General features: G+C 50.0%; 1 protein-coding gene across 1 annotated transcript in view; it reads right to left on the reverse strand.

The window, feature by feature from the left end:
* The window catches only part of LOC125127492 (uncharacterized), a 557,563-nt gene that overhangs the window by 228,898 nt on the left and 302,839 nt on the right, over nucleotides 1–25,826 (reverse strand). Inside the window, exon 3 of the mRNA XM_047780559.1 lies at nucleotides 8,249–8,308. Coding sequence (XP_047636515.1) covers nucleotides 8,249–8,308 — 60 coding nt within the window. The remainder of the gene's footprint in view (nucleotides 1–8,248; nucleotides 8,309–25,826) is intronic.

The following is a 25,826-nucleotide window of genomic DNA, read 5'->3' on the forward strand; positions in this document are numbered from 1 at the left end:
GGGTGGGGAGGTGACAATATCCACATCAGCCCTCTGGGGCATTATAAAGAATCACAACACATGCCTTCAAAGGGCTTGGCATGCAAGGGAGATTCATATGTATTGATGGTGGGAGTGAAAATCTGTATGACCGCTTCAAAAAAGTTTGGGGTCATATCCCCTAAAACTAAACAGGCGTCTATTCTGCGACCAGATACACCCCATGGTGGCTTCCCAAGAGAATTGGGGGCACATGCCCATCAAACAGCAGATGCATTGCGCCAAACCCAAAACAGCTCAAGTGCTCATCATCAGTGGGAGAATGGATGAATTAATTGTGGTATAATCAAATGTTGAGACACGATTCAACAATTTTAAGGAGAACAATTACTGATACATGCAATAACATGACCGAATTGCCCAGGAATGATTTTGAAGGAAACACGACAGATGCATGTGTAGGGGTCTGTTCATAATGAAGTTCGCCAGTGAGCAAGATCAATCCTTGGTGATCAAAATCAGGAGGGTGGTTGGCAAGAGGTAGTCCTGACCTGGATGAGGCGCAAGGGAGCCTTCAGGGGTGCCCCACATCACCAAGACTGATTCATTTCAGCAGCAAGCATTTACTGAGTGCCGACTGTATTTTAGGCATTCCCTCAGGAGGTGGGGAGAAGGCTCAGCCCCAACCAGAGTGTGATGCTCCCACTGGAAACCTATCGGAATCCCTGTGTCTCCAGGGGGCACAGCATCCTCATGGATTTGGGAAACTCACTAAAGAGATTTGCCCCTTTATCTGGCAGCAAGCGGTGCAGGGAAATGGCAGGGCTGCTCGTCAGAGCAGCAGACCCCCACTCGCTGTGCCTGAGGTCGCGAGCACCACTTAGCATTTCATCCTGCAAGCCTGGCTTGCTTTCATCAGGACCACGTGGCCACAATCATGTGCGACATTTTGAAGGGAAAGAATTTAAGCCTCCATGTCTCACTGCCCCGAGTATCAGCTTTGTCCTTCTGCTTAATGCTGTTATCTTGTCTGCACACTTGGTGTTCTGCCGAGCAGATGCTGTGGAAAGGCACATTAGTGATGAGAAGCAGAGCGTGCCTGGAAGCCTGGGTGTCAAGCCGATGACCCCTCTGCTCTGGAGGCCAGCTCCCTGTGGGGCACAGGGGTGGATAGTGCCCAAGGAGGACCAAGGCTCCCCTTCCATCCCTCAGCTCCTAAGCCAGGTCCCAGGGAAGTCTTTCTAAAATGCAGATAGGATTGAGGCAATCAACAGCTTAAAACCGTTCTGTGGTCCCTCACCAATCATAGCAAAAGCCCAACTCCTTGCCCACCAGGGAGCATGGGGGTGTGCCCCCCCCTCCTGCGCATCCCCAACATCCTCCTCCAGAACCTCAGCCAGCCTGAAGTCCATGTCCGGGCTGCCCCTTCTACTTGGAGCCCCCCAACCCCTGCAGTCAGTGAGAAGACTCCGCTTTGTCCTTCAAGACTCTGTGTCACCTCTTCCTGGAGCCTTCTCCCACTGCCTATTCAAGCCACCACCAAATCTGGTATTCTGGCTCCACGAAGATGCATTCAGATGGTGCCTTGATTGTGGGTTTCTTTTTAATCATTGTTGCCATCCTTCATAGACTGCAAGCCCTTGGAGGGCAGGATCTGCGTCTCTGTCATCTTTGTACTTTCTGACTCTTAGCAGTGACTACAACACAGTTTGTTGAAGTGGGGGAGGGAGGGATAGAGGAGAAGGAGAAGCAAGGAAGGAGGGGGAAGTGGAGGGGGGAGAGCATTTAGTGGATGGAGACACTTAATGCAACCAGAGGGACTTAGGAAGAATTTGGGGGCAAGGCTTTTCTGATGGGTCTTGGTGGATGGTTAGGAACGCGGGCAGTTAGATTTGGGGGGTGACCTCTAGCAGAGGGAATAACCTGAGTAAGGGTCCACAGTCCAGGAAGATGGCACAAGGAGACAGGAGGACCAGCGCTGGAGGAGCAGCAAGAGGGGGCCAAGGCTGGCTTGGAATTGGAGGATTTGCGCTGTATTCTCAGGGCCCATGGAGCTACTGAAACATGATGAAAAGAAGAGAATGCTGGTCAAACAAGGGAGGCTGACCAGTTGGAGAGGGAAGAGCAGGAAGTGGTTGCCGGTTAGAGCTGATTATATCATCCAGAAGTGACGTAAGGAATGCATGGATCAGAGCAGCCAGTCCACTAGGCATGTGCCAAGGGGAGAGTGGATAAGCTCTGCTGACTTCAGGTGGGGAGTCGGAGAGGGAGAAAAAGGAGCCTAGAGGACAGGAGGGTGGCAATAGCTTTGAATGTGCAGGAAGAGAAGCCACAGGAGAGGCGGGCAGCCAGGCAGCTCCAGGTTGGCTGCTGTGAGTCTCCAGGACACACCTGGCACCGGGGTGGCACCTGTGCTGCCCCTGCCCGCTAATCACCCATCATTATAATCGGCGGTCCCACTCCATGCTGAATGGCCATGGCACCATTCCCAAGGCATCTATAAATGGGGTGTCACCTGTCTCCCTTACCTGGTCACAGGCACCACAACCTGGGATCAGAGGGATGAAAGAGGAAAGAGCCTGGCGGACACACATCTCACAGATGCAGAACCAGGGTAAAAGCCAGCCTGGAGCTCTTTGTTGTCTATTCTGCTGCCTCTTGGAGTGTCAAACAGGCCACAGGCCTGTCAACACTCGGTCATTAGGGACCAGAGCAGAAATGACCAAAAAACCTGCCTCAAGAAGAAACTGGCTCCTTTTCTTTTTTTCCTTCTAGAATCTGGCATCAAACCTTGGTCAGCTCCCAGTGGAAGTAAAGGCTGGGCAAGCCGGCGCGGGCGTAAAAGGAACCAAACTGTTTTCTTCCCAGAGCTTCCCAAGCATCCCTTCTAAACAACACAGATCATTTTTGCCAAATTCCAAAAGGTGGCAGCATTCCATTAAAAATTCATTTGCTGCTGAGGCTCAAAATTAACACGGGAGGAAGTTAAGACACCTGTGATGGCCAGATGGCCGAGGTCAGGATGGTCAGAGGGCCCAGCATTGGTGGGGGGCTGAGCCTGGGGGAGCTGTGAGCCATCTACTAGTGGATGGAAAGATCCTGGACCAGTGCCCTTGACCCCAAGACCAGAACTTCAGACGCATCTTAGGACATCCAGAGCGCAGGATCAGTGGTGGTCAGACCCCTGGTTCATGCCACTTATAATCCCCTTCACTGGAGGGTTGGCCGGACCTGTGAGCTGCTCTAAACGACAGCAAAGGTGGGGTTGCCACTCACATGGTCACGCTCGTATGTACAGACCCAAGGCTCCGTCTCGCTGGCATGCCCTATGGAGTCTCCCGCTGGCCCTGAGAAAGGAAGCTGCCCATGAGAGAGCCAGGGGGCTGGGATCCACAGGCAGCCTCTAGAGCAGAGGTCCACTCTCCTACATCTGCAAGGGACTAGACTCTTCCAGCAACAGGGAGACCCCAGACCCAGCTGACAGGAGTCTCGTGAGACACAAGGCCGGGACCCTGGACTTGTGTCAACTGTGAGATAATAAACAGGTGATTTAAACGGCTAAGTTTCTGATGATTTTTTTATGTAGCCAAAGAAAGGGAATACAATATATTTCTGTTACAGAAACATATAGGGGTCATGAAATGCAGCTCTGGAATGAGGCAGAACACAGTGGAAATTTGGATTCTGCTTCTTAACTGCAGCGTGTTCTCCAGAATAATAGAGAAAGAGAGAAAAATGCGAATGGAATGTTCTATGTGCTGGGCAGTGTCACCACCATCTGCTCCAGAGTGAACCCCCAAAGCGAGTGAGCATCTCTCATTTCCTAAGCGCCTCTCATCACATGACCATTTGACAGCAATGACCCCTGATGTTTAAAGACAGGTATGTGCCATGCATCAGGGTATGATGCCACAGCCACTGCGTCCAGGGCCTAAGCCGAGATTCCAGTCTGTTCTAATAGTCGAGAAAAGCGTGGCTGTGTCAGACGTAGGGAGGGGCAGAAAGCCTGCTCTCCAGCCGGGCATCCTCCTGTGGGATCTTTAGCAGGTCAGCAGCCAGGTGTGATTTCTGCCTTACCTGCTGGCTCTGGAGTCAACCCCCCATCTAAGATAGTCCCAGAAATGCTGCCTGTACTACCAAACACAACTGGGTAGCTCTGTTGGACTCAGGAAACAGCCTGGCTTAGGTTCGCATTCTGGGCCAACACCCCTTAGCTATGAGACTCAGTGAGTCACTCTCCTCTGAGCCTCAGTGTGCTCATCTGTGAAATGGGGTTAGGGACAGTTCTTCCCTCACAGGGCTGCTCCAGGGGATGGATGAGATAATGTATTTGAAACCCTGTGCACAATGCCAAGTTCTTAACAGGCGCCTAGTATCACTAGCTATCATTATTATTTCCTTATTCTGGATGCAAGCGAATGGCACCTGCTGTATACAGGAAAGGCCCTTTCTGGGAGGCAGTGTGAAAGTGGAAAGCGGGGGTCAGGAACTGCAGAGCTTCCTGGCACCTCTGGACAGTGAGTGGAAAGATGCCAGGGCCTGAGGTACGCTGCCGCCTGGGGTTCCCACAAGCCTGGTCAGTCCCATAAGTCTCATTTTCACTCTTCCAAGGGGACTGTAGCATTTCTATGACAACTGAGAGTGCTGGAAATCTCCCTTAACAGCTCAGCACTCTCTGTTTAATTTCAAAAATAGTCATGATCAATATTATTATTATTACTTCTACTATCATGGAAAACAACCACTCACTGTAAAATAAAATAAAATAAAATAAAAACTGAAGAGTCCAAAAAAAAAAAAATACAAAAGTCACCGAGCTGAATTTCCCATCTGCCTTTCTGACCTCTCTGCTTTTCAGAGAAAGGGAGATAGATGAATATAATTGCACGTAATTGGAATCATATGATATATGCTGTGTTTCTCACTCCACAATATGTCATGAGCATCTTTCCAAGTCAATAAACATAAATCCTCACCACGAAATCCTAGCAGCAGCTCAGCAGTGGGCTTTATAAATGCATGTAACTCACTTAAACAATTCCTTATTGATGGCTACTGAGGGCATATTGTTGTAGTATCGTTTTGTTTTGGTTTTAGGGTTTTTTGGTTTTTTTGTTTCTTTTTGTCTTTTTATGGCCACACCGTGGCATATGGAGGTTCCTAGGCTGGGGGTCAAATCAGAGCTACAGCTGCGGGCCTACACCACAGTTATAGCAACGCAGAATCTGAGCCGCGTCTGAGACCTACATCAGAGCTCACGGCAATGCCGGATCCTCAACCCACTGAGCGAGGCCAGGGATCGAACCCGCAACCTCATGGTTCCTAGTCAGATTCGTTTCTGCTGCACCATGACAGGAACTCCTCGTTGCAGTATGTTTGCTAATACAATCATCCCTCACCAAACACACAAACGCAGCTACTCACACTCATTTATAATCATCCCCCAGGTGTAACTTCCCAGAAATGTGATTGCTGGGATCAAAGAATGAACACGTTTTGCACATGGAAACATGGGAAATAAGCTGCCATCCAGGGGGATAGTCACCATGTGCTGCCACCAACAGAAGTCACGTCAATGACCACTTCTACCCGACGCATTGGGTCGGGGGGAGGCTGAGCCATGGATTCCAGTCAGAAGGACCCGGACCAGAAGCACCATGAAGGTCAAGGGTGGGGAAGGAGGGGAGGGTTAGGGTCTCCTGACCTTCACAGCATGAATCCCAGGAAGCCTCTAAAATGCTGCAGCCTTGCGGCAAGGGCGGTGGGGGGGACAAGCCAGATAGCATCTTTGCCTCCAATAGAGAGAACCCAGCAGCCTTAATGCAGTGAGGCTGGGGGCCAGGAAAGCATAACCCAACCAATGAAAGCCCAAGCGCATGAAAATGGAGAGCTCAGCCATCGCGGGTCTTACTCCAGGCAACGAGCACATCAGGTGGGGAGTTTTCTCCCCATCTTTCCAGCTCCTTTCTCTGCAAAAGCTTCTGCCCTGCACCCCCACTGCAGGACTCTTTGGGGAGTCACTTGCCTGCTCCAGGCTTCGTTTTCCCATCTGCTAAATGGGTTTAGGGTCTTTATGCTTTCTTATCATAGACTGGGTGTGAGGTTACAAGGATCCTGTGTGGAACTCTGAGACCTGGTTGTTTTAAGATTAGGAAAAGTGCGGTGGCCTCCAAAGTGGCCCCCAACCATATAGCAGAGGTGACAGCATGAGACTCCCAAGGACAGGTCATAAAAGGCATTGTGGCTTCTGCCGCACTCTCTTGCTCTCTCTCTTTCTCTTTCAGATTGCTCACCCAGGGGGGAAGCCACCAGCCATGTCATAAGGACATTCAAGCAGCTCTAGGGAGACATCTGCACAGGTGGTATGGGGGCCAGCTGATGATAGGGGCTCAGGCATCTTGGAAATGGGGTCCTCCAGCCTCAGTCGAGCCTTCAGATGATGGCAGCTCCAGCTCATGAGGGGCCCTGAGCCAGAACCACCACCACCACCACTCCCAGATCCCTGACCCACAGGCTGTGAGACAATGAACGTTTGCCTCTTAAATCCACTAAGGTGCAGGGTTATTTTTTTTTTACATGGCAAGAGATAACAACAACACTTTCCTGCTCTGTGATCCATCTTCCCAAGATGGGGAGGTGATGTCACAGGCTTGGGGTGAAGTCAGAAGACTGTGTCTGGGACAGAGCGGGTCAGAGTGTGGGTCCAGGCTCTGTGCCCTGGGGCACGTTCCTGCTCTTGAGTTTTGGTTTCTTCATCCACCAGTGAAGACAGAGACAGCACGTACCTTATGGGGTCTTCCCAGGGACTGGGTGGGACAGAGATGAAACGTCTGCTCGACTGCAACGGGGGGCAAGACACTCAGTGTGTGGTTGTCCTTTCTCATCACCGTTCCTCCTCTTCCTCTTGACATCGCAGATAAATCCTTCTTTCAGGTGACCCAGCCATTAGGTTTATTGTTTTATTTTATTTATTTTTGTCTTTTCAGGCCACACCTGCAGCATATGGAGGTTCCCAGGCTAGGGGTCCAGTCGGAGCTGCAGCCGCCAGCCTACACCACAGCCACAGCAACACGGGATCCAATCCAAGTCTGCAACATACACCACAGCTCATGGCAATGCCGTATCTTGAACCCACTGAACGAGGCCAGGGATCGAACCCACAGCCTCATGGTTCCTCGTCAGATTCATTTCCGCTGCACCACAACGGGAACTCCCAAGGTTTCTTATTTGAAAAAACCCAACCTCAAAATTCTTTTAGGGGAAACAGAGGCCAAGAGGTGGGACCTTGAAGAATCAAGCTTTGTACCAAGAATCAGCATGATTGGGGCATCAGAAGAAAGGACCCGACATACAGAGCACACACATGGACCCTGCCCGGGGCCAGGCGAACATCTCTGGTAAAAGACCCTCCTCTCTGCCGTCCCCGTATCACTGTCCCCACATCTCACCATTATCTGCACCGTTACTCTTTCCATACTCTAATGTCCACGCTTTTTTTTCTTTAAGCCAATTCTTTTTTAGTTTTCCCGTAAATATTTCCTAAGGAAATTTCACATCACTACCATGACTAGAAAGCTAGGATCACCTCATCATAAAACCAAACAGAATGATCAATACAAAACCACAACAGCGAAAGTCTGTGCACCCCTCGATCTCATCTCGGCACCCAAGCAGACCGCAGTTTGGGAGCCATCACACCGTTAACACATCCTAGAGAGGCCGGCAGGAGGGATTCTGGAGCTGTACGCAGGGGGCATCTTTCTGGCGTACACCTGGATGACAGGTGGGAGTGCACAGGCATCCACATCCTGCACCACCCACAGTCACATTCATTCGAGAAAGACCCCAAGTCCAATGCCACGATGCAGGGCTCGGTGAGCATGCCTGTCTTTCCCGCAGGGATGGTAAACTTCCTTCCCACTGTCCCAGCACCTTGGGGCCCATCCTCACATTCAAAAGCAAAGAGACGGGCCTGTGGCCCCTCCCCCAACCAGGCCCCCTCCCCCGATCTGCTCCCCAGGAGACCTGCCCTTCTCAAAAGGACCTCAGTTTTCCTATCATGTGCCACGGCTGAGACCCAGCCCCGGGTGTTTGCTAATAGAAATTCTGTGATGCCTGGGAACCTTTATTCCCCTCAAACCCAGTTACTTCTCCCGCAAGATCAGTTTCAGGTAAAAACCACTCCCGGTGATTGATGACCGTGACCAAAGGAGGCAGAAAAGGAGGCAAAAGCAAACGCTAATCTGTTCAGCAAAATGCCTCTACTTACTGGGTCTTGTGGGCTGTTCTTGGCACCGGACAGGAGGGCTGAATTTTCAGATGTGTAGTCCTGGCAAAAACAAAGATAGAAACAGGTGAGGGGGAGTTCCCGGCGTGGCACAGCAGAAAAGAATCCGACGAGGAACCATGAGGTTTCGGGTTCGGTCGCTGGCCTCACTCAGTGGATTCAGGATCCGGCGTTGCCGTGAGCGGTGGTGTAGGTCGCAGACACGGCTTGGATCTGGCATTGCTGTGGCTGAGGTGTAGGCTGGCAGCTGTAGTTCCAATTAGACCCCCAGCCTGGGAACTTCCATATGTTGTGGGTGTGGCCCTAAAAAGCAAAAAATAATAAATAAAATAGGTGAGGGAACCCAGGATGAGGAAAAAATTCTAATTCGGAGCAACCTGGTTTAGCATGATCCTTGGGTCTCTCACCAGCTTGGGGCACTGGGCGTGCCCACCCTCCCCTGCCCCCACTCCTAGAGCGGGTTTAGACCTGCACTGCCCAGTACGACAGCCACTAGCCACGTATGGCTGGTCTGAATTGAAATGTGCTGGAGCGCTAAACTGCACACTGGGTTTTAAAGACACTAACGAGAAAAAAAAATAGTAAAATATTCCTTTAATATTAATATCTCATTAATATTTTCAGATCGATTACATGTTAGAATGATAATATTTAATAATATATAAAAATAAAGTGTATTATTAGATTTAAATATATAAATATATTATGAATATTTCAAACAAAATATATTGTTACAATTAATTCCATCTGTTTCTTTTTACTTTTTAATGTGTCTACTAGAAAAATTTAAATTCACACGTGGCTCTGGTGAGATCTCTATGAGGCAGCGCTGGTCTAGCTGTTCTCTGAGTGTGGACACTCTATCCTAGCCTGAGGGCACAGGGGGCCCCGGAGAGCCACACCCAGCCACCCTGTTACTTTCCACTGTGGCAACAGCCCACGTTTATGGAGCACCTATCCGCTTGGTGCTTTTCATGCCTTTCCTTCTTTAACCCTCACAGGGAGCAAAGAAGGAGGTTTCCATCTCGGCCCCATGTTGTAGGCGGAGAAACACACAGAGGCTGAGAACTTGTCCCAGGTGACTCAGCACGGATGCTGTGGAGCCAGACTTAAACCAAGATGTGAGCAGGTGGGTGTTAGTCACTGTGGCCGAATTCTCCCTCTGATGCCTCTGGCCACTTCTCCAGGACACGCTGCCCACAGGGACGGGTCATGGCCAGTCCCCATCCTAGTCTGATGCCAGCGCCTTCCAAGAGATGCTAGCAGTGCCTAAAGCTCCACGTGTTCATTAAGGTCATTGGGATTTCACTTCAAGTCACCCTTAAGCCTCCTGGGCAGAAAGGGAGGCATGCGTATGTGTGTGCATGTGGGGGGGGGGGCATGCACGCATGTATGTGCATTTGCATGTGTGCATGTGTGTATGTGTGTGTGCAAGTGTGTGTGCATGTGCGCGTGTGTGTTATATGTGTGCATATGTGTTATGTGTGTGAGCGTGTCGGCGTGAGTGTGTGTGTGTGTGTGTGTGTGTCCGTGCATGTGTGTCCATGCCTGAGAGAGATCAAGATAAGGACAGAGACCCAGAAACCAAAAGAGACAGAGACTAAAGACAGGAAGAGAGGGAACGAGGGAAGGATCGGCACCAGCCAGCTACCCAGACCCACCCCCACGGCCGTCCTGAGAGCCATTTCTGCACACAGTTCTGAACCCCCCTGGAGAAAACCGACTCTGCTTGTCATTTCCCAATGTTGCGGTTTTCCCATGGTCGGCAGTTATAGAAAACGCTGACAACAGAAGATCAAAGTTGTCTTTGAACCTCTCTTCCCTGTCCACAGAGAGCATACCTCACGCCCCCTCCCCAGGTTACCAAGACAAATTAATGAATTAAGGAAAAAAAGGAAGGGAGGGATGGACTTAAGCACAAATCATAGTCCCCTGTCCAGCGACTGTCCAGAGCAGCCGCCTGAGCGGGAGAGGAGGGGGAGGACGTGGCCAAAGGGCGATTCTCCTGACAGATGCACCAGTTCTCCTTTGACAGGTGTCCTTTGGCCTGAGAATGGCTGGCTCCCCTCGATTCCTTCTTGGCCTCATTGTAGAGACATATAGACACACCAACCAAAAGCTGTGCCTGAGTGATGAGCTCAGCCCAACGGCAGGACTCAACCAGCGGACGAGACTCAAATGTTACAGAGCCCCTGGGATCCCTGTCTCCTGTACAGACTTTTCTTTGAAAGGGACCCTGCTGTCATAGCTGTGCCAGGTGATGTATCCCTCTGCCCACTTCCAGTCTAGAGATGCACAGTTGCCCAGGCGGCACTGGTCATGGGCTCTCCCTCAGGAGCAGGAGCCAAGGTGGAGATGGTCATGGGCTCTATGTTTCCAAAGTATTCTTGTTCAAAGCCAGTATTGGCTCCATAGCAGCCACTAGTTCTGGGAAGGTGAATCTGGGGTGAAACCAAAATTCAGAGCCTTCCAGAAGAAGCTGATTAAGAGGGATGAGAAGAGAGGTCCCAGGTGAGCCATTCCCCCAGCGGCCCGAATCCCCGGACTGGAAAGAAACAACTAACTTACGTGCAAATATGACCTTACCTGGAAACCTCGTCACCCAAGGAACTGCCTCCCAGCTGCCCCTGTAGTGCATCTTCCTCTCTCTGCCCCATGCTCACTTCCCGCCCCCTCCCACCAGCTAGGGGCCTCCCCTCCCCACTCGCCTGAGCCCGGAGTCCCAGAGGCCCCGGCTCCACTCGGCTGACCATCCCTCACTGAGCTGTGCTTCCCTCCAAGTCAATCCACCAAAGCAGAGAAGCCTTCACCCCGAGAGAGGGGCCGCACCAGCTCAGGGTGCCCTCCTCCTCAGCCCCTCTCTGCCCTTCCCACCTCTTGCAGGCCTTTCCACAGCCCTGCCATGGTGCACGCACCTGCCTGTGCTGGCAGCCCCCCTCCCGCTTAGCACAGCCCTGTATTGTCCTGAACAAAGCAGCCGACTCAACACCCAAGCCCAGTGTCCCTGTCTCCCTCCTCACCCTGAAAACAACAAGAGGCATGTAAATAGGTTCTAAGCCAGACTGGGGAGACAGCGATGAGGTAAGAGACACCGTCACTCAAAGACAGGGAGGGGGGCACCAGCTGTCTCACATGGTTTTCGTTCCCAGAAAGCCTTGCGTGTCTCCCTCGGTCATTACAGTGAAACCTCCACAGCTTCTGATTCAGGCTGGTCCATCCTAATGAGACCTCAGGACAAGAGAGATCTGGCTGCCTCCCCTCCGCGGGCCACAGACAGGCCCCTAAGCTGGTCATCTCCCCAGATGCTGCCCCCTCTCTTCCCTTTGCCCCACGTGCAGCTGCCCCCCTTCCCTGGGCCTCACATCCTCCTGGGAAGTCCAGCCCTCTGCCCTTGGACTTACTGCCTCTTGTGACTCAGTTACAGCTTCTAGAAGCTGGGGTACAAATCGCCAGCAGCAGGGACAGGGACTGAGCCCATTTATTAATTTATTTATTTTTAGGGCCAAACCTGTGGCCCAAGGAAGTTCCCAGGCTAGGGGTCCAATCAGAGCTGCAGCTGCCAATCTATTCCACAGCCACAGCAACATGGGATCTGAGCTGCATTGGTGACCTACACTGTAGCTGGCAGCAATGCTGGATCCACTAAGCAAGACCAGGGATTGAACCTGCATCCTCACGGACACTATGTCCAGTTCTTAACCCACTGAGCCACAACGGGAACTCCTGAGCCAGTTTAAACAACGGCCATGGCAGAGAGCCCCTGGGGACCATCTAGCCTCACCATCTCAGGGACTGGGCACAAACAGGTGTGAGCTCCTGGATAGCATTAGGGTTGATCCTTCAGGTTAACAGAAGACCAAGACTGTGGCTACTTAAAGCCTCCTGAGTGATGGACAGAAGGTGAGAGATTGGGGGCACAGTGGGGTCTCAGAGACAGAGCCAGTAAGACCTGTGGGGAACCCAGCTGTGAAAGACAGATGGGGTCAGCTCTCCAAGGCTCTGCCAGGCGATCCAGCCCCACTGCACCCTAAAAGGTCCCGACCACGAGGGTGTGGTGCTCCTTGAGAAGTCTGGGTGCTGAGAGAAACAGGGTGGGCTGAGGAGCCTAAGCCTAGGTGATCCCAGACAACACATATTTCCACCACCCGTGGAGACTGCATGTGCCAAAGCAAAACGTCAAAATAACCCCTTAATTTGTGAACTGTTAGAGGACATAACATACTCAATCCAATCATGTAGGTTGTTTATCATCTCAGACTGATGAACGCCTTTCTAATTATAACACCAAACCTAGAAAATCTGAATTTTTTGTCATTTTCTTTTTATTTTTTTCCATGCCTCCTTTATTTTTTTTATCTAAATTTTTGGATAAAAAGTTTTCTGCATGGAAAATAATACCATAAAGAAAAAGACAACAAAAGATAATACAAAAAAAAAAAAAGCAGAGGGGATGTCCAGCCAGTTCACAGAGGACGTGGCGGTGCAAATGTCTGTTACTGACACTAAGATGTCCTCGACTTCACACATAATAAACAAAATGCAAATTAAGATGATGTCATTTTTTTTTTAACCAAGATTGGCAAAGATAAAAGTCAAACAAAGTGTCAAGGCCATAAGAGTGCAGAGAGACACATTTTCTTATACTTAGTGGAATTAGACATTGAGCAACATTTTAAAAGTTGATAGCATTTTTTTTTTTTTTTGGCTGTGCCCATGGCTTGTGAAAGTTCCTGGGCCAGGGATGGGACCCGCATCATAGCAGTGACCCGAGCTGCTGCAGTGACAATGCCTGATCCTTAACCTGCTGCACCACAGAGAACGCCAAAGTTGATAGTATTGAAACTGGATTTTTTTTTTTTTTTTTAGGGCCACACCTGTGGTATATGGAAGTTCCCAGGCTAAGGGTTGAATTGGAGCTATAGCTGCTGGACTCCACCACAGCCACAGCAACACCAGATCCAAGCCATGTCTGTGACCTACACCAGAGCTCAAGGCAATGCCAGATCCTTAACCCACTGAGAGGGACAGGGACTAAACCCATTTCCTCATGAATACTAGTCAAGTTCATTACCGCTGAGCCACCGCAATGGGAACTCCAAAACTGGCAATTCTACTTCTAGGAATCTCTGCTATAGAGTGTCTGCCCATGGGAGAAATGGCCAATACCAAGGATATTTGTTGAAGCAATTTTTTTCATTACAAAACATCAACAGCAACGTAAATTTCCATTATTCGGAGACCAAGTAAATAAGTTATGATGCATCCAGACACCCCTAGAAAATATAATGATGTGGATCACTACAGAATGGTGGGGAAATGATAAAACACAGTGTGGTATGCAGAGCGTGCCACAGTCTGGTCACTGTTTTAAGAATACATGCATATACATCACACGCACTGCAACCTCCAGAGGAATAGATGAGAAACACAGTGCTGATTATAGAGAGAGAAACTAGTTGGCTGAGCAGGATGGAATAGGAAAGAGAAAATTTTATTTCTCACATTCTTGAAATGTGTGCTCTGGTCTGGCACATATTATCAATTACAATCTTTATTTGACCTTAACATTTTATTTTGAAAGGAAAATAATTTGAGGGAATAGTACACATAAATACTAGCAAAGCCCTCTGGGTCCAAAGTCATTTCTAGACATTTTCTGAAAAATAATTTAGTTTGCCTAATGTGTCAAATGATTTGGGGTAAATGACTCCAAAGCCATTTCTCTTAAACTCTCAGCATGATAGAGGGGTCATATATTCAGTCAAGGACTCTCCTTTCTCCCTTCCTCATAACCTCCCTCTATGATTTATATTTGGGGTATCCTGTATGGGGATGAAAAATAAGGATTATATTTCTCCTCTTCCTTTCTCATTGTGGTTCTTTCTGGGGTTCATCCTCTTCTGCCTCTTACGTAAACAGATCCTAGTGAAAGAACAGGATATATTGTCAGTCATACTGTTGATGTTGTAAAGATTAAAAAGCCGGGGTGATGGGCATTTGGCAGTTAAGGGAGAATTCCCACAACAGGAGTGGGGTTTAAACCTTATCAGCCTTGTCATAGCACCAACACGCAGTGACATTCCTGGAGGAGCATCTCACAGGGCATGGAAACTCCACACATGGTAGGGCACCTGGTTGTGTCCTTCTGATCCACCAAGCACAGGACAAGGCAGCAGAGCCTCTCATGGCCTGTGTTGGCTGCTCCTCTATCTGTTCTCTCTTTTCCTTCTAACTCAAAGTGTATTATACAGCTGGATTTGCACACGGCATACATGATGGGTTTGAACCAGAACGTGTAGGTTCTAATCCCAACTTTATCCCTCCCTTGCTGTATGCCATGAACCTCCGGTTCCTCATCTGTAAAATGGGGATAAAAATGTGTCATGAGGCTTACATGTGAAGCCTTTAAAATAGTTCCCAGTACCCGGCAAGCCTTCAATAAACGTCAGCCATTTGACCATTCGGGGCCTTTAGCACTGATGGGTCTAGGCTAGCCCCCAACGGGCAGTCTACTACTGGATGTTCTTGGAGACCTTAAAAAGTAATATGGCAGAGGACAGAGTTGTGGTTGCCAAAGCGGCTGGGGGAGGAAGTGGGATGGATGAGGAGTTTGAGGTTGGTAGATGCCAACTATTTCATTTAGAATGGATAAGCAAGGAGGTCCTACTGTACAGCACAGAGAACTGTGTCCAATCTCTTGGGATGGAACATGATGGAAGAAAAAAATATATATATATGACTGGGTCACTATTGTGTACAGCAGATGCTTTCTCTCTTCTAACAGGAACATCACAGGCACACCATGTGTGTCTCTCACGGTGCAGAGCGAGACTTTGCTGCACGCCTCAGAGTCTTCCCGTCCCTTGTGGTAACTTAAATAAATGGATTGTTGGGAACGGGATGGCTTGCTCCAGGTGGTTCCGCAGGGCCCCAGGAATCTTTCGTCAAGTCCATCCTGTCTCAGAGTCCGGAGACTGGAACATGACTCAGGAGCTCTCCAGGCTGTCTGGGAAGGACCCAGTCATTTATTCATTACATCTTTTGACAATATTTACTTAGTGGATTTTATGTTTGCGGTATTCTCCTGAGCAATGCGGACACAGCAGGGGACGAGGCAGAAAAAAAATCTCTGACTTCATAGACTTTATATTCTTGGCAGAATTTCTCCATCTCGGCACCATTCACATTTGGGGCCAGATGAGGTCTTATTATGGGGGTGGGGGGGAGGTCCTGTGCTTTGTAGGGTGTTTAGCACCATTCTTGGTCTCTACCCACTAGAAGCCAGTTGCATCCTCTCCCCTCGCTGTGACCACCAGGGTCTGTCCAGCCTTTGCCAGGTGGCTCCTAGGGGCCAACCACCCATGGCTAGGAAGTCATTCTTCTACGGGAAGGGAGATGATAACCTGTGAAACAGCATCATGGAGAGCAATTACCAAGGGGGGGGGTTCTGGGGAGGGGCTGGCTGTTCTACAAAGTGAGCAGAGCAAAGCCCACTGAGACGACATAATGAGTGAGGGAATGGCCCCTGCGGACATCTGCAGCTGGAGAGATTGGGCAGAAGCATCAAAAGGCACAGGAGAATGTGTGTGAAGTGGCCTGACCAGGGGGAGGGGCCCTGGGGGATGAGGTCATGGTGCAGGGAGCTGGAGGCAGATGGCCGTGGAAAGTTCTTTCTCTGAGCAGGGTGGGAGGTGCTGCAGCCTTTACTCAACAGAGCAGCGTGACCTGACATCTTTTTAGGAAGGATGCTCTGACATACGGGGCAGGAGGACACTGAGAAGGCAGCCGTAAGGACAGTGGTCCAGACCGGAGCGGTGGAGACGGAGATGCAGCTCCATTGGTTGTGTTCTAAGGGCAAAGTGAGGAGGATTTACTGGTGACTCAGAGGTGTGGTGGGAGGCAAGAGGCCTCAGGGGTGACTAACATGAGCAGTGCAAGAGCCGCAGGTCAGAGCTCTCCCTGACAGCTTGTCTCCAGCCTTGAGGGAGGGAGGGAGCCCTAAAAATAGCTGCTCTTCAGTTTTCTCATCACTGCTTTGGCCTTAAGCTCTTCCACACCCACCCTCCTACCTGCATCGTCGTTACTTTGGGGTGCTGATTAAAATGATTCCTGGGCCCCTCCCAGTATACTGAATTAGAATTACTGGCAACGGCGGGGGGGGGGGGAGGAGCCTGGGAAATTGCATTTTGGTATAAGCTCTGGATGATATGGACACTGTTTGTTTCAAGAGTTCCAGCCCCAGCAGATGCACCAGCGATAGAGCTTAGCGCAGAGGCGCCTTCCTTTGCCTGATTTTGTCCCCAGTTCCAAACCTCAGCCCCTGTATTTATCCTCCGCTGCCCCAGCCAGGCCTCCCAAAGCTCCTCTTTAAGAAACAGGCCTGTCCTGTTACCGTATCGTGTTTATCTTTTAGCTTCTTTGTTTTGCCTCCTGGCGCTGTTCTTCTGATGAGATCTTCAGGTTTTCACCTGCTGTTTTGAATGAAGGGCTGAGTGACTGGACAACAGGCAGAGTTATCATCTTAGAATGGTAGAATTTCACCATTCCCTAGGGAAGGCATGGAGAACATTGACTTCATTTTTTTCCAGGTAAGGAAACCAAGCTCTGAAGGAGAAGTAATTTTGTGCAGTTTGACACAAGTAACCCTGCTAGTTGCTCTCACCTGCAAAACCTAAGATCTGACCCTGTTGCCTCAGAATCTTTTGCCTTCTGGCCCCTATGAAGGGTCCTGCCACATCTGTTTTTGCTTTTAACTTAAGAAAATGTTAACATCTTTTGCGTTGCGTGTCGGCACTTTGCTAACTCCTCCATAGTTCAGTCCCTACACCCCTGAGCTCTGGAAAATGAGGGAATTGGGGAAATGTGTAAGGAAATCAAGGGCAGTAAGGAAACCCTTGAAAAATCATGTTTTTTTCCATTTCGCAAGAAAGTGTTGGCTCCAGAAGGGGAAGCCTTACAAGCCAGATGTGAACTGTGAAGTCGGTGGCAGCCCAACCACCGTGCGGAGAGCCCGGCTTTTCCAGTCCTGCTGCTTGATAAATACTGTGCTAAATCGGCCTTGGTCCTGTCCCCCAGACTAACCAGATAGCAAATGGATACGTTAACAACTTTGTGATAATAAGGGTCATTCACCTTGTGCTACAACTGCCTCTGAGGGATTTCTCCTTGGGGTTATCTTATTATCACAGAAGCATATTTGCTTTATAACAGGGATGTGCTTCATCATAATTATGAGGCTTCCCTTACTCTAAAACATCCTAATTTTCTCTCTCTGAATGGTCTGTTTCTTCGTTTTAATTCTGAGAAGTCGGATATTGGGGACTGGGTGGAATAAAGGAAAGGCAGGTCCCCCTCCTCATCACCATCAATATTATCATCTCATCACCCTCATTAGCATGACAGCGCCCCTTTCATCCCTGTCATTACTGTCGTCATTGTCATCGTCACTTCCTTGTCACCTCCATTGCCATGGTGATCATCAGCACAGCTCCTGTTTATTGTAACTTGTCCTTCATGTGCTGTGTCTCAGATGATCGTCCTAACAGCTCAGGTACAACCTTTCTCGCTTTACAGAGGAGACAGCTGGGGCTCGGAAAAGTCAAATTCCTGGTCCAGAGCTGTCACAGTCTCTCTGGAAAGCAGCAATTCCTGGCCCCACATTCCTTGGTGACTACTCCTCTCTGAAGGGTGTGGAACGCAGGACCCATGTCAACTAGGGTAGAGCGACCTGAGAGGGAGCCCTTCCACAGGCACATGAAACAGTCAGAGGTGACCCGTTGTGTAGACCTAACCAGGAAATACATCAACTAACCTCAATTGATCACAGTGAGCTGCCCACCTCTCCATCACAAGAGGAAGAAGCCCTCAGCCGGGTATGGGATATAACCTCTTCTCGAGCTGGAATCACCACCCAGAGGATCCTGCACCAAGATGCTGCCTTTGCCCTCACTTTTTATAATAGCATCAAAAGCTGGCATTACATGACGTCAGCAGCGAATGGATCACCAGTGTTTGCACTTTGCAATGAGGCTGCCTGCTCATTTGGGCTGGGGCTCCCGGGGTTAGGGGCTTTGCAGCCGTTTCTCCTTTGGATGGTGTCCTCTCAAGGTGGACTTCATGTTCCTTTTCCCTCTTCTCCTTGGCTTCCTCTCTCTTGTCTTTCTGTTGAGTCCAAAGTCCATATCCATCCAGAAAAACAGTTTAAAAAATAAATGGAAATAGCCTCCACTGACTCACCCAAGAGAAGAACTAAATTTTTTTTTTTTTTTCCATTTGTGAGTACTGCATCTTGCTTAACTGGATAGTGATAATTTCCCAGATGAATCCAAAAAGATGTACCTCTGGCCCCTTCCTCCCAAAGATCCAAATGGCATTTTCCATGAACAGGAACTAGGAGAAGGGCCAACATCAATGTTAGGCTGATTCTGGAGACACTGTGCACAGCTGAGCCATTGATTCCTTAGGTCCTCCTTGCTTGCCCATTATGGGCAGCTGCCATCAGAGCCCATTTCTTAATGGCCCACCTCTCGGTTGGATAGGTCAGGAGCTGCCATGTTCATTGAGGAAGCAAGGTGTGGATGCAGGTCTTCCAGGAAGTCGGAGCTGAAGTGTCCGAGTGCTAGAGAACTAAATAAATGCAGACTAGGGCTGTTTCAGAGCTGTTATTGATTGGATGCCTGGCAGTTATTAAGTTCTAAGAATGGCTTATTACCCTGCTTGGGCCAAGATTAAAGAGTTGTTAAGCCACGGATATACACTGGGAGCCATAGCTACAATTCAGTGCCCTCTGCTGAAGCCCCTCCCCCCATCCTGGGTCTCCCTCCCCCGCTTTCCCCGTCCCCCCACCTCCAGATTGTCTGATACAAGATACTGTCGGGACCTTTTCCAGGTTGGTTTGTCTCTCTTAATTGAACACCCCTAAGAGCCCCGCATGGGCTGTCTTTATCACATCACACATTTCCCCAAGTTAACAAAAACCATTTTCTGAGAGAAAAGAGTATAATTCTTTCATGAGGATTTGAGAACAGCAGACTTGGGATGTAAGGGGCACCCTATTAGATGGATGGGCTCTGTAACTACACCTTCCACTCCTGTAGCTAAATCAGGGATTTCCTTCCCATGGGGTGGGGTGTTAAAGAGGCGTGAGCCTGTCTTGGGCGTAGGGTCGCTCCGGCATTGTGATGTAGAGACAGGGACAGGCTTCAGCAACTAGATTTTCATGGGAACGATGGTGCTTTTTGTGTATCTGTGTAATTAGCATTCGTGTGCTCCTTGTTCACCCTCCCCACCAGTGAATCATCTGACACCGGTACTTTGCAACATGGAAATGCCCCCTAAATGGTTTTCACAACTGTTCTATTACTATGGGTTTGCAAACCCGCGGGGCCAGGTGCGGTCTGGAATTCATCATTTTTCAGATGTTAGAAAAGCTCCGAGGCGCCTGTGCTACACATTACATCACACCTCCTGGGGTGCCTGGGGCAGCACTCCGTAACCAACACATTAATATTTCTGCAAAAGCCGATACTCACACTAAAGCAGGATAAACAAATACCATTAGGCTAGCAAATGGCTATTCTTTAGGTCACAAACAGTCCAGCCGGATGTTGGAGATTTCTTCTGGTTCAACCTCATATAATGTGTCTCGTGTTAAGTCAGGGAGATTTCTCACCAGGTGAATCGAAGTCAGATTTAAGAAGACGATTTCCATTTGCAAAGTGGTCTTAGGTTTTGGAATTTCTGATGGATGACCTGGGTTTTTACTTACTTGCCCTCATTTGGCAGAAGGCCCATTGGCCTCTGTTCTTTGGGGTAACCAATTTCTGTTTATTGGAGGGTGTGTGTGTGCAAGTGTGCACACATATGCCTGTGTGGGTGTAAGTGTAAAAGAGAATAGGGGGGAGAGAGAGAGAGATTTCAGCTCCTGCATCTCTCCTGCATCTCAAGAAGGACCTTGGACCCCAAACCCCGGCAGGAAAACCCCATCCATGGTCTGACATTTAGAAGTTTATTGACTGGAATGAAAGAATTGTCAATTTCAAAACGTGAAAAGCCACTGGGAGATCAGGTGCTTTCTGCAAACATTCCTGCACAGTGACTCGTGGCTTTAAAAAAAAGAAAAAGAAAAGCTGCCTTGTTGTTTTATTAATTTAGTTCTGACAGCTGTTAGTTCTGAGGCCTTCATCGTTCTCTGCAGATATTAAATGGATCCTCAGGAACCCCTCTGTGATGTACCAATAATGAACCAGGTAGGAAAGGGAGGTTAAATGAAGATTAAAACTCCATGAGGCTGGGTTGTTTCTGCCCCCTCAACCCCAGAGGTCCTCGTGCATGGAGGTGGCACACCCCTAATTCTCCAGGGAGGTCAAAACAGAACCCGCCCTCTTTTCCCCAACTTGCAGGTCCCCGCGGTTTCCCAGTCCAGGGAGCAGCATGAGAGCCCACCCAGGTGCTCAGACAGAAACCCTGCAGTCATCCTTTCCTCTCCTCCCTCACTCCCCGTGCCCCTTAAATTCCCCCATCCCAGGAAGTCTAATCCCCGAACGCTTCCCCCTCCATCTCCCGCTTCTGTCCACTTCCCCGGCATCTTGGATTCTTGGATCCCCCTGCATCCCCCTCCTGCCTCCCTCCCATCCACTCCGGCACCCCTTAAATCCAGAGTGGTCTTTTTCAACACAGCTGGCCTTGCTCAGATACCTGCTGCTCTGCAAGAACAGTCAAAGTTCTTAGCATGGCCTTTACGATGCTGAATTGCCCATCCTGCCTGCTTCTCCAGCTCTTCCTGATGCCACACTCCGGTGACATGAGTTTGGTCAAAAAGTGCCAGCCCAGGGTCTTCACTGCAGCTGCCTCCTCTGCCAGGAATGCTTCTAGCCCCACTTATCCTGCCAGCTCCTGTCATTCTTGGATCTTGATGCACCAGGGAGATTGCTTACAGCCCTAGGCTTTTCCTTTCCTGGCTCTATTCATTCATCTAACCACCCAGTTAATTCTGTAATTCCCTGATTAGCATCTCCCACAACGGACTCTAAGCCCTGAGCGGGCAGGGACCCCGCTTCTGTCCTCTGCAGTAGTGCCCCTGCGTGGAGCCCAGTGATGGTGCAAAGGAGGAGGGTGGGTGAGGGGGGTGCCTGGAGGGGCGGTGAGCGCAGCCTTGCCTTTCCGGGTTCCCCAGAGCTGGGGCTGATTGGATGCCGCTCTAATCTGGAGGCAGCTGCAAGGACTGACTGGTAACGGAGCTTGTGGGAAAACATCCCCAGCTGCGTGGGTCTCAGCTTCATCTGGCATGGCTTCCGTGGGATAAGTGCCGTCTGAGCTCGCGGATCTTCTCGAGGACCGGGAGAAGTGGCTCCCTCCCCCGCACCCTGTGGGGAGGTACAGACTCTTCACTTCATCATCCGTCATCCGGCAAGTTGGATGCTTCCCATGCCAGGCTGCCAGCAAGGTGGGAGTTAGACTAAGGCCGGGCTGCTTGGCTGGGCTGCGCCTCCAGCTGGTCCTGCTTCAACACTTACCATTCTCCCTGGGAGGCGCCCAGCCTCCCAACATCTGCTTTATGTGGGCTGCGAGCTCCCCATGCATGCCATCTTGGGAGGTGGATGGAAACGTTGCCTTTCCTGGCAACTGCTGCTGCCCCGGCTTTGCTCCAGGGCAGTGCTTCCAGATTCCATCGCCTGCGTGGGGTGGGGGCAGGTGGGGGGGGGAGACTCCTACGTTCAGGTTTAATTAAAGGCAAACTGGTGGGATTCCAGCCAAGGGCAACCCAGAGGCAGGAATCTGTTCAGCAGATGGCATTACACTGATGTTGCGACCCGTCTTAATGATCTCATTTCTCAGAGGTGAGCCTGGAGCCGTATGCATACATGGAGGTGGGTCCCTCTCTGCCACTTCCTAGTCCCACGGGGTGGGGGTAGGGGGTGGTGGTGGTGAGAACAGGCCAGAGCTCTCCTGGGACAGGCCAAACAAGAGGCATTTCCTTCATCTCCAGGCCTCCTGCACAGAAGTCTGCAGGCTGTGGTCAGGGCTGGGGTGGGATCAGAATGAGATGGAAAGCATTGTCTGTCTTTTGGAGTAAGTGCAAATACTCAAGTTCAGGCTCTCAGAGACTGCACTTGACTGGATCCAGAGGAACGTGGGGAAGGGCTGCCCTGGGCTCATATTTGCACTTTTCTGACAAAAACAATAATAGTAACTAAAGCAGGAGTCTGCTTAAAAAATGCTTCCATTCAGACTGAGCGCTTTTTATGTGCCAGGGACCATGCTGGGTTCCATGAGGAACTTAGATGTGGCCAAGACCCAGGCTCTACCTGCAGCAGATTGCACTCATTAGGGAGAATAAGCCATTTATGTGGCTAAATACACTCAACACATATGTAGTGGTGTCTTCTGTGTGCCAGTGGAAACTGCATGGGGGTAGAAAAAGCAGCACCTGTGGGACACAGATGGGGCACAATTCTTGGAGACTGTTATCCACTTAATAACCCACTTAATAATTATGCAAGGGATGCAAATAACTAATGCAAATTAGTAATTGCAAGTTTTAGGAAGTGCCACAATATACCCAGTGCTGCAAGTGGGATGAGGGTATGTCGCAGGGGTTTCTTACCTGGTGTGGCACATTATAGAGGGCTTCCTGGAGGAGGTGATGTTTGGACTGGGGTCCAAAGGATGTGTAGGAGTTCAACAGCAGAACAGAACTAGAGAGCTTTCCAAGGGTGGGTGGGGGGTGACAGCAGGTGCAGCCAGAGAGAAAGTGAGAGGGTCAGGCATGGAGGAAGAGCATGAAGGAGAGAGCCGGGGTCAGACAACAGGCAGGGCCTTGTTGCCCCAGGTAGGGTGTGTGGACTTGGCCGAGGAACAGAGAGAAGCACCGAGAGGTCGAGAAGTGGGAGCGTTAGGCACGGAGGCGAGGATGCTCTAATGTGGACGAGTAAGCGTAGCTGAAGGCAAAACTGAGACACTCATTTGGGGTTTGCGCACAAGGCAGGGATTACATTTAAGCAGCAGTTGTTCTGAACAGAAGGTGGCTTCTAATTGCAGTTGTTCGGCATCGAATCCACGTTCAAACTTGCAATTATTTCACTGTGAAAAGAGCTGATGGTTCCGTCTTCGGCAGGGAGGCGGTCTCGAGGGAGCCCTAATCCCGGGGACTTGGCTTATATACCCGGCCCCCTGAGGACCAGCCCACCCTCCCACAAAGCTGTCCTTTGTTGGCTGGCCATGGAGACAGACCGCACACAGGCCACTGGCAGAGCCAGGCTGGGGAGGGCGGGTTCTGAGCAGCTGAGCAAGGAGGTGATGAACGATCAGTGTCTTACCGTCTACACGGCATTGACTGGAGCCAGCAGAAAGCACTGACATTACCACGTACTGAGGGTCCGATGTGCTGTTAGGGTCCCTACCCCCCTTACAGATGAGGAAACCAAGACGGAGGTTAAAGACCCCTCTCTGGTCACATGTTGAAGTGAGAGCAGAGCTGGGACTTGAACCCAGGCTGGTCTGGGCTCAAAGCACATCATCGTAACCTCTGCACCATGCAGTGTCCCGATGGGCCTGGGAACTTCCCAGGAGAGGCATCACTGAGTGAAGCAAAGGAAGGAAGAGTGGAGGGTAGATAGTCAGACAGACGCTATCCCTTTTTAGTGTGTGCACATAGCCACGCAAACCTCTGGGCACCTTCCTCAACCTCCCTGGGCCTCGACTGTGAGATGAGCTGATGTCAGTGATAATATCGGTAGTCATGTTTATGAGCTCGTGCCGGGTCTTATTCTCAGACCTTTATGCCTGGGAACCCACTTAGCCTCACAGCAGCCTCTCGGGTGCTCCCCATTTTATCAGAGGAGGAAACTGAGGCACAGAGAGGTTGTATAACACACCCAAAGTCACACAGCTAGGGAGAGGTCCAGTTTGGTGTCTGAGTCTCATAGGTGCTAGAGATCAAATGACGTGATTCATGCAGAGTTGTTGCTGCAGAATGCTACACACACAGCAAAAGCCAGTACACAGCTTAGGGGCATCCATGAGTGTTATCTAACATCCTGGGCCTCAGTTGCCTCTCTGTGACACGGGGATGAGAACAGCTATGACTGATCGGGCTTTGATGAGCGTCTCATTGAACAGCCTCCTGTGATGAAGGCTGTCATCCCTGTTGTACAAATAGGAAAGCCGAGGCTTGGAGAAGCAGAGAGGGCTCGTCAAGGTCATGGTTCTACTGCAAGAGCAGGATGCTTGAAAGAGAGCCCACACTCTTAACTCTGCGGTATAGCGGTTCTCTGGCTGGTGCCTTTTTCTTTGCAGGGACTGGCCTCCAGGGTTGGCCCAGAGATCTCAGGCACCTCCAGGCATCTCTGGTTCCATGGGGCCCCAAGCACGTCCCTCTAATCAGCCTGCCCAGTGCTCCATACTCCAAGTGTCCCTTTTCTGCATAAATGGCCCATGATTTTGTGCGGGTTACTGACAATGTCTCTCCCAGGAACCCTCAAGAAATCCTGGGCAGATTGGATAAAAAGCCCTTGTCAGACATCCTAATTTTAGTCTTCTCCCTTGTGATTCCATTCAGGAAGTATTTATTTAACACTTCACTTGTTTTGCCATTCTCCCCGACTTCATTTTGCAAAAGCTCCTGTAATAACCCACGTCTCCCTCACCAGCCCCCCGCTGCTCTCGTCCTTGGGAAAACTTGAGTGCCATGTTCAGCGTCTCCAGCCAGAAAGATGTCCGAGTTTCCTCTCGCATCGCTAATGCCCTCCTCAATCTCCACATAGCGTCTCCCAGTGTTTTTTTTCCCGGGACTTCTGTATGCCCCGTCTCCCCACGTCTCATTAGATATTGTTGCCCATGTGCCAGTGACACTTTCCATGCCTTGTGTTTCCTTGCAAGGGCAGGGTGATGAAGCACTGCTTCTCTCCCAGACACGTCATACCTTTCCAGCTTCCATGCTCAGAACCCTTGCCTTGCATAGCAGCCTGCGCAGGTAGGCTGTCCTTCACCTGAGTGTCAGCTACCTCGGGAGTCAGAGGTCAGCCCTGCACCAGGAGTGACCCATTCACTGTACCTCACTTGCTCCCAGGAAACTGAAACCCTCCACACATTGAGGGGACCAAGGTTCCACTCCTGCTTGTGCTTATTTCTTGATGCAAAGAGTCAGTAACCCTATTAGACCTTCCTGATACATAGCCTATTCATTTGTATGGCTTTTGAGATGAACAGAGGAGAAAGTTTCTCTTGATGGTACAGATGCATATAGTAGGGTGGTTTTACATGTTTATTTTTATTTGAAAAAAAAATATATGGTCCAGGCAGCAAAAGGGGGAGAGATATCTGGGTCTGATGGATTTTTTTTTTTTTTTGGTTTTTATTAAGGAAGAAAAAACAAAGGTAAAATGTACATAACATAAAATTAATCATTTTGAAGTGAACTACTCAGTGGCATTTGGTTCATTCACAGCATTGTGCAACCATCATCCCCATCTAGTTCCCAAACATATTCATCTTGCAAAACAAAACCTTGTATCCATTTAAGCAGTTCTTCCCCATTTCCTCCCCTCCCCCCCCCAGGCCC

This window comes from Phacochoerus africanus, chromosome 5, assembly GCF_016906955.1.
Source record: "Phacochoerus africanus isolate WHEZ1 chromosome 5, ROS_Pafr_v1, whole genome shotgun sequence".
In the NCBI taxonomy this organism is placed as follows: Eukaryota; Metazoa; Chordata; class Mammalia; order Artiodactyla; family Suidae; genus Phacochoerus; species Phacochoerus africanus.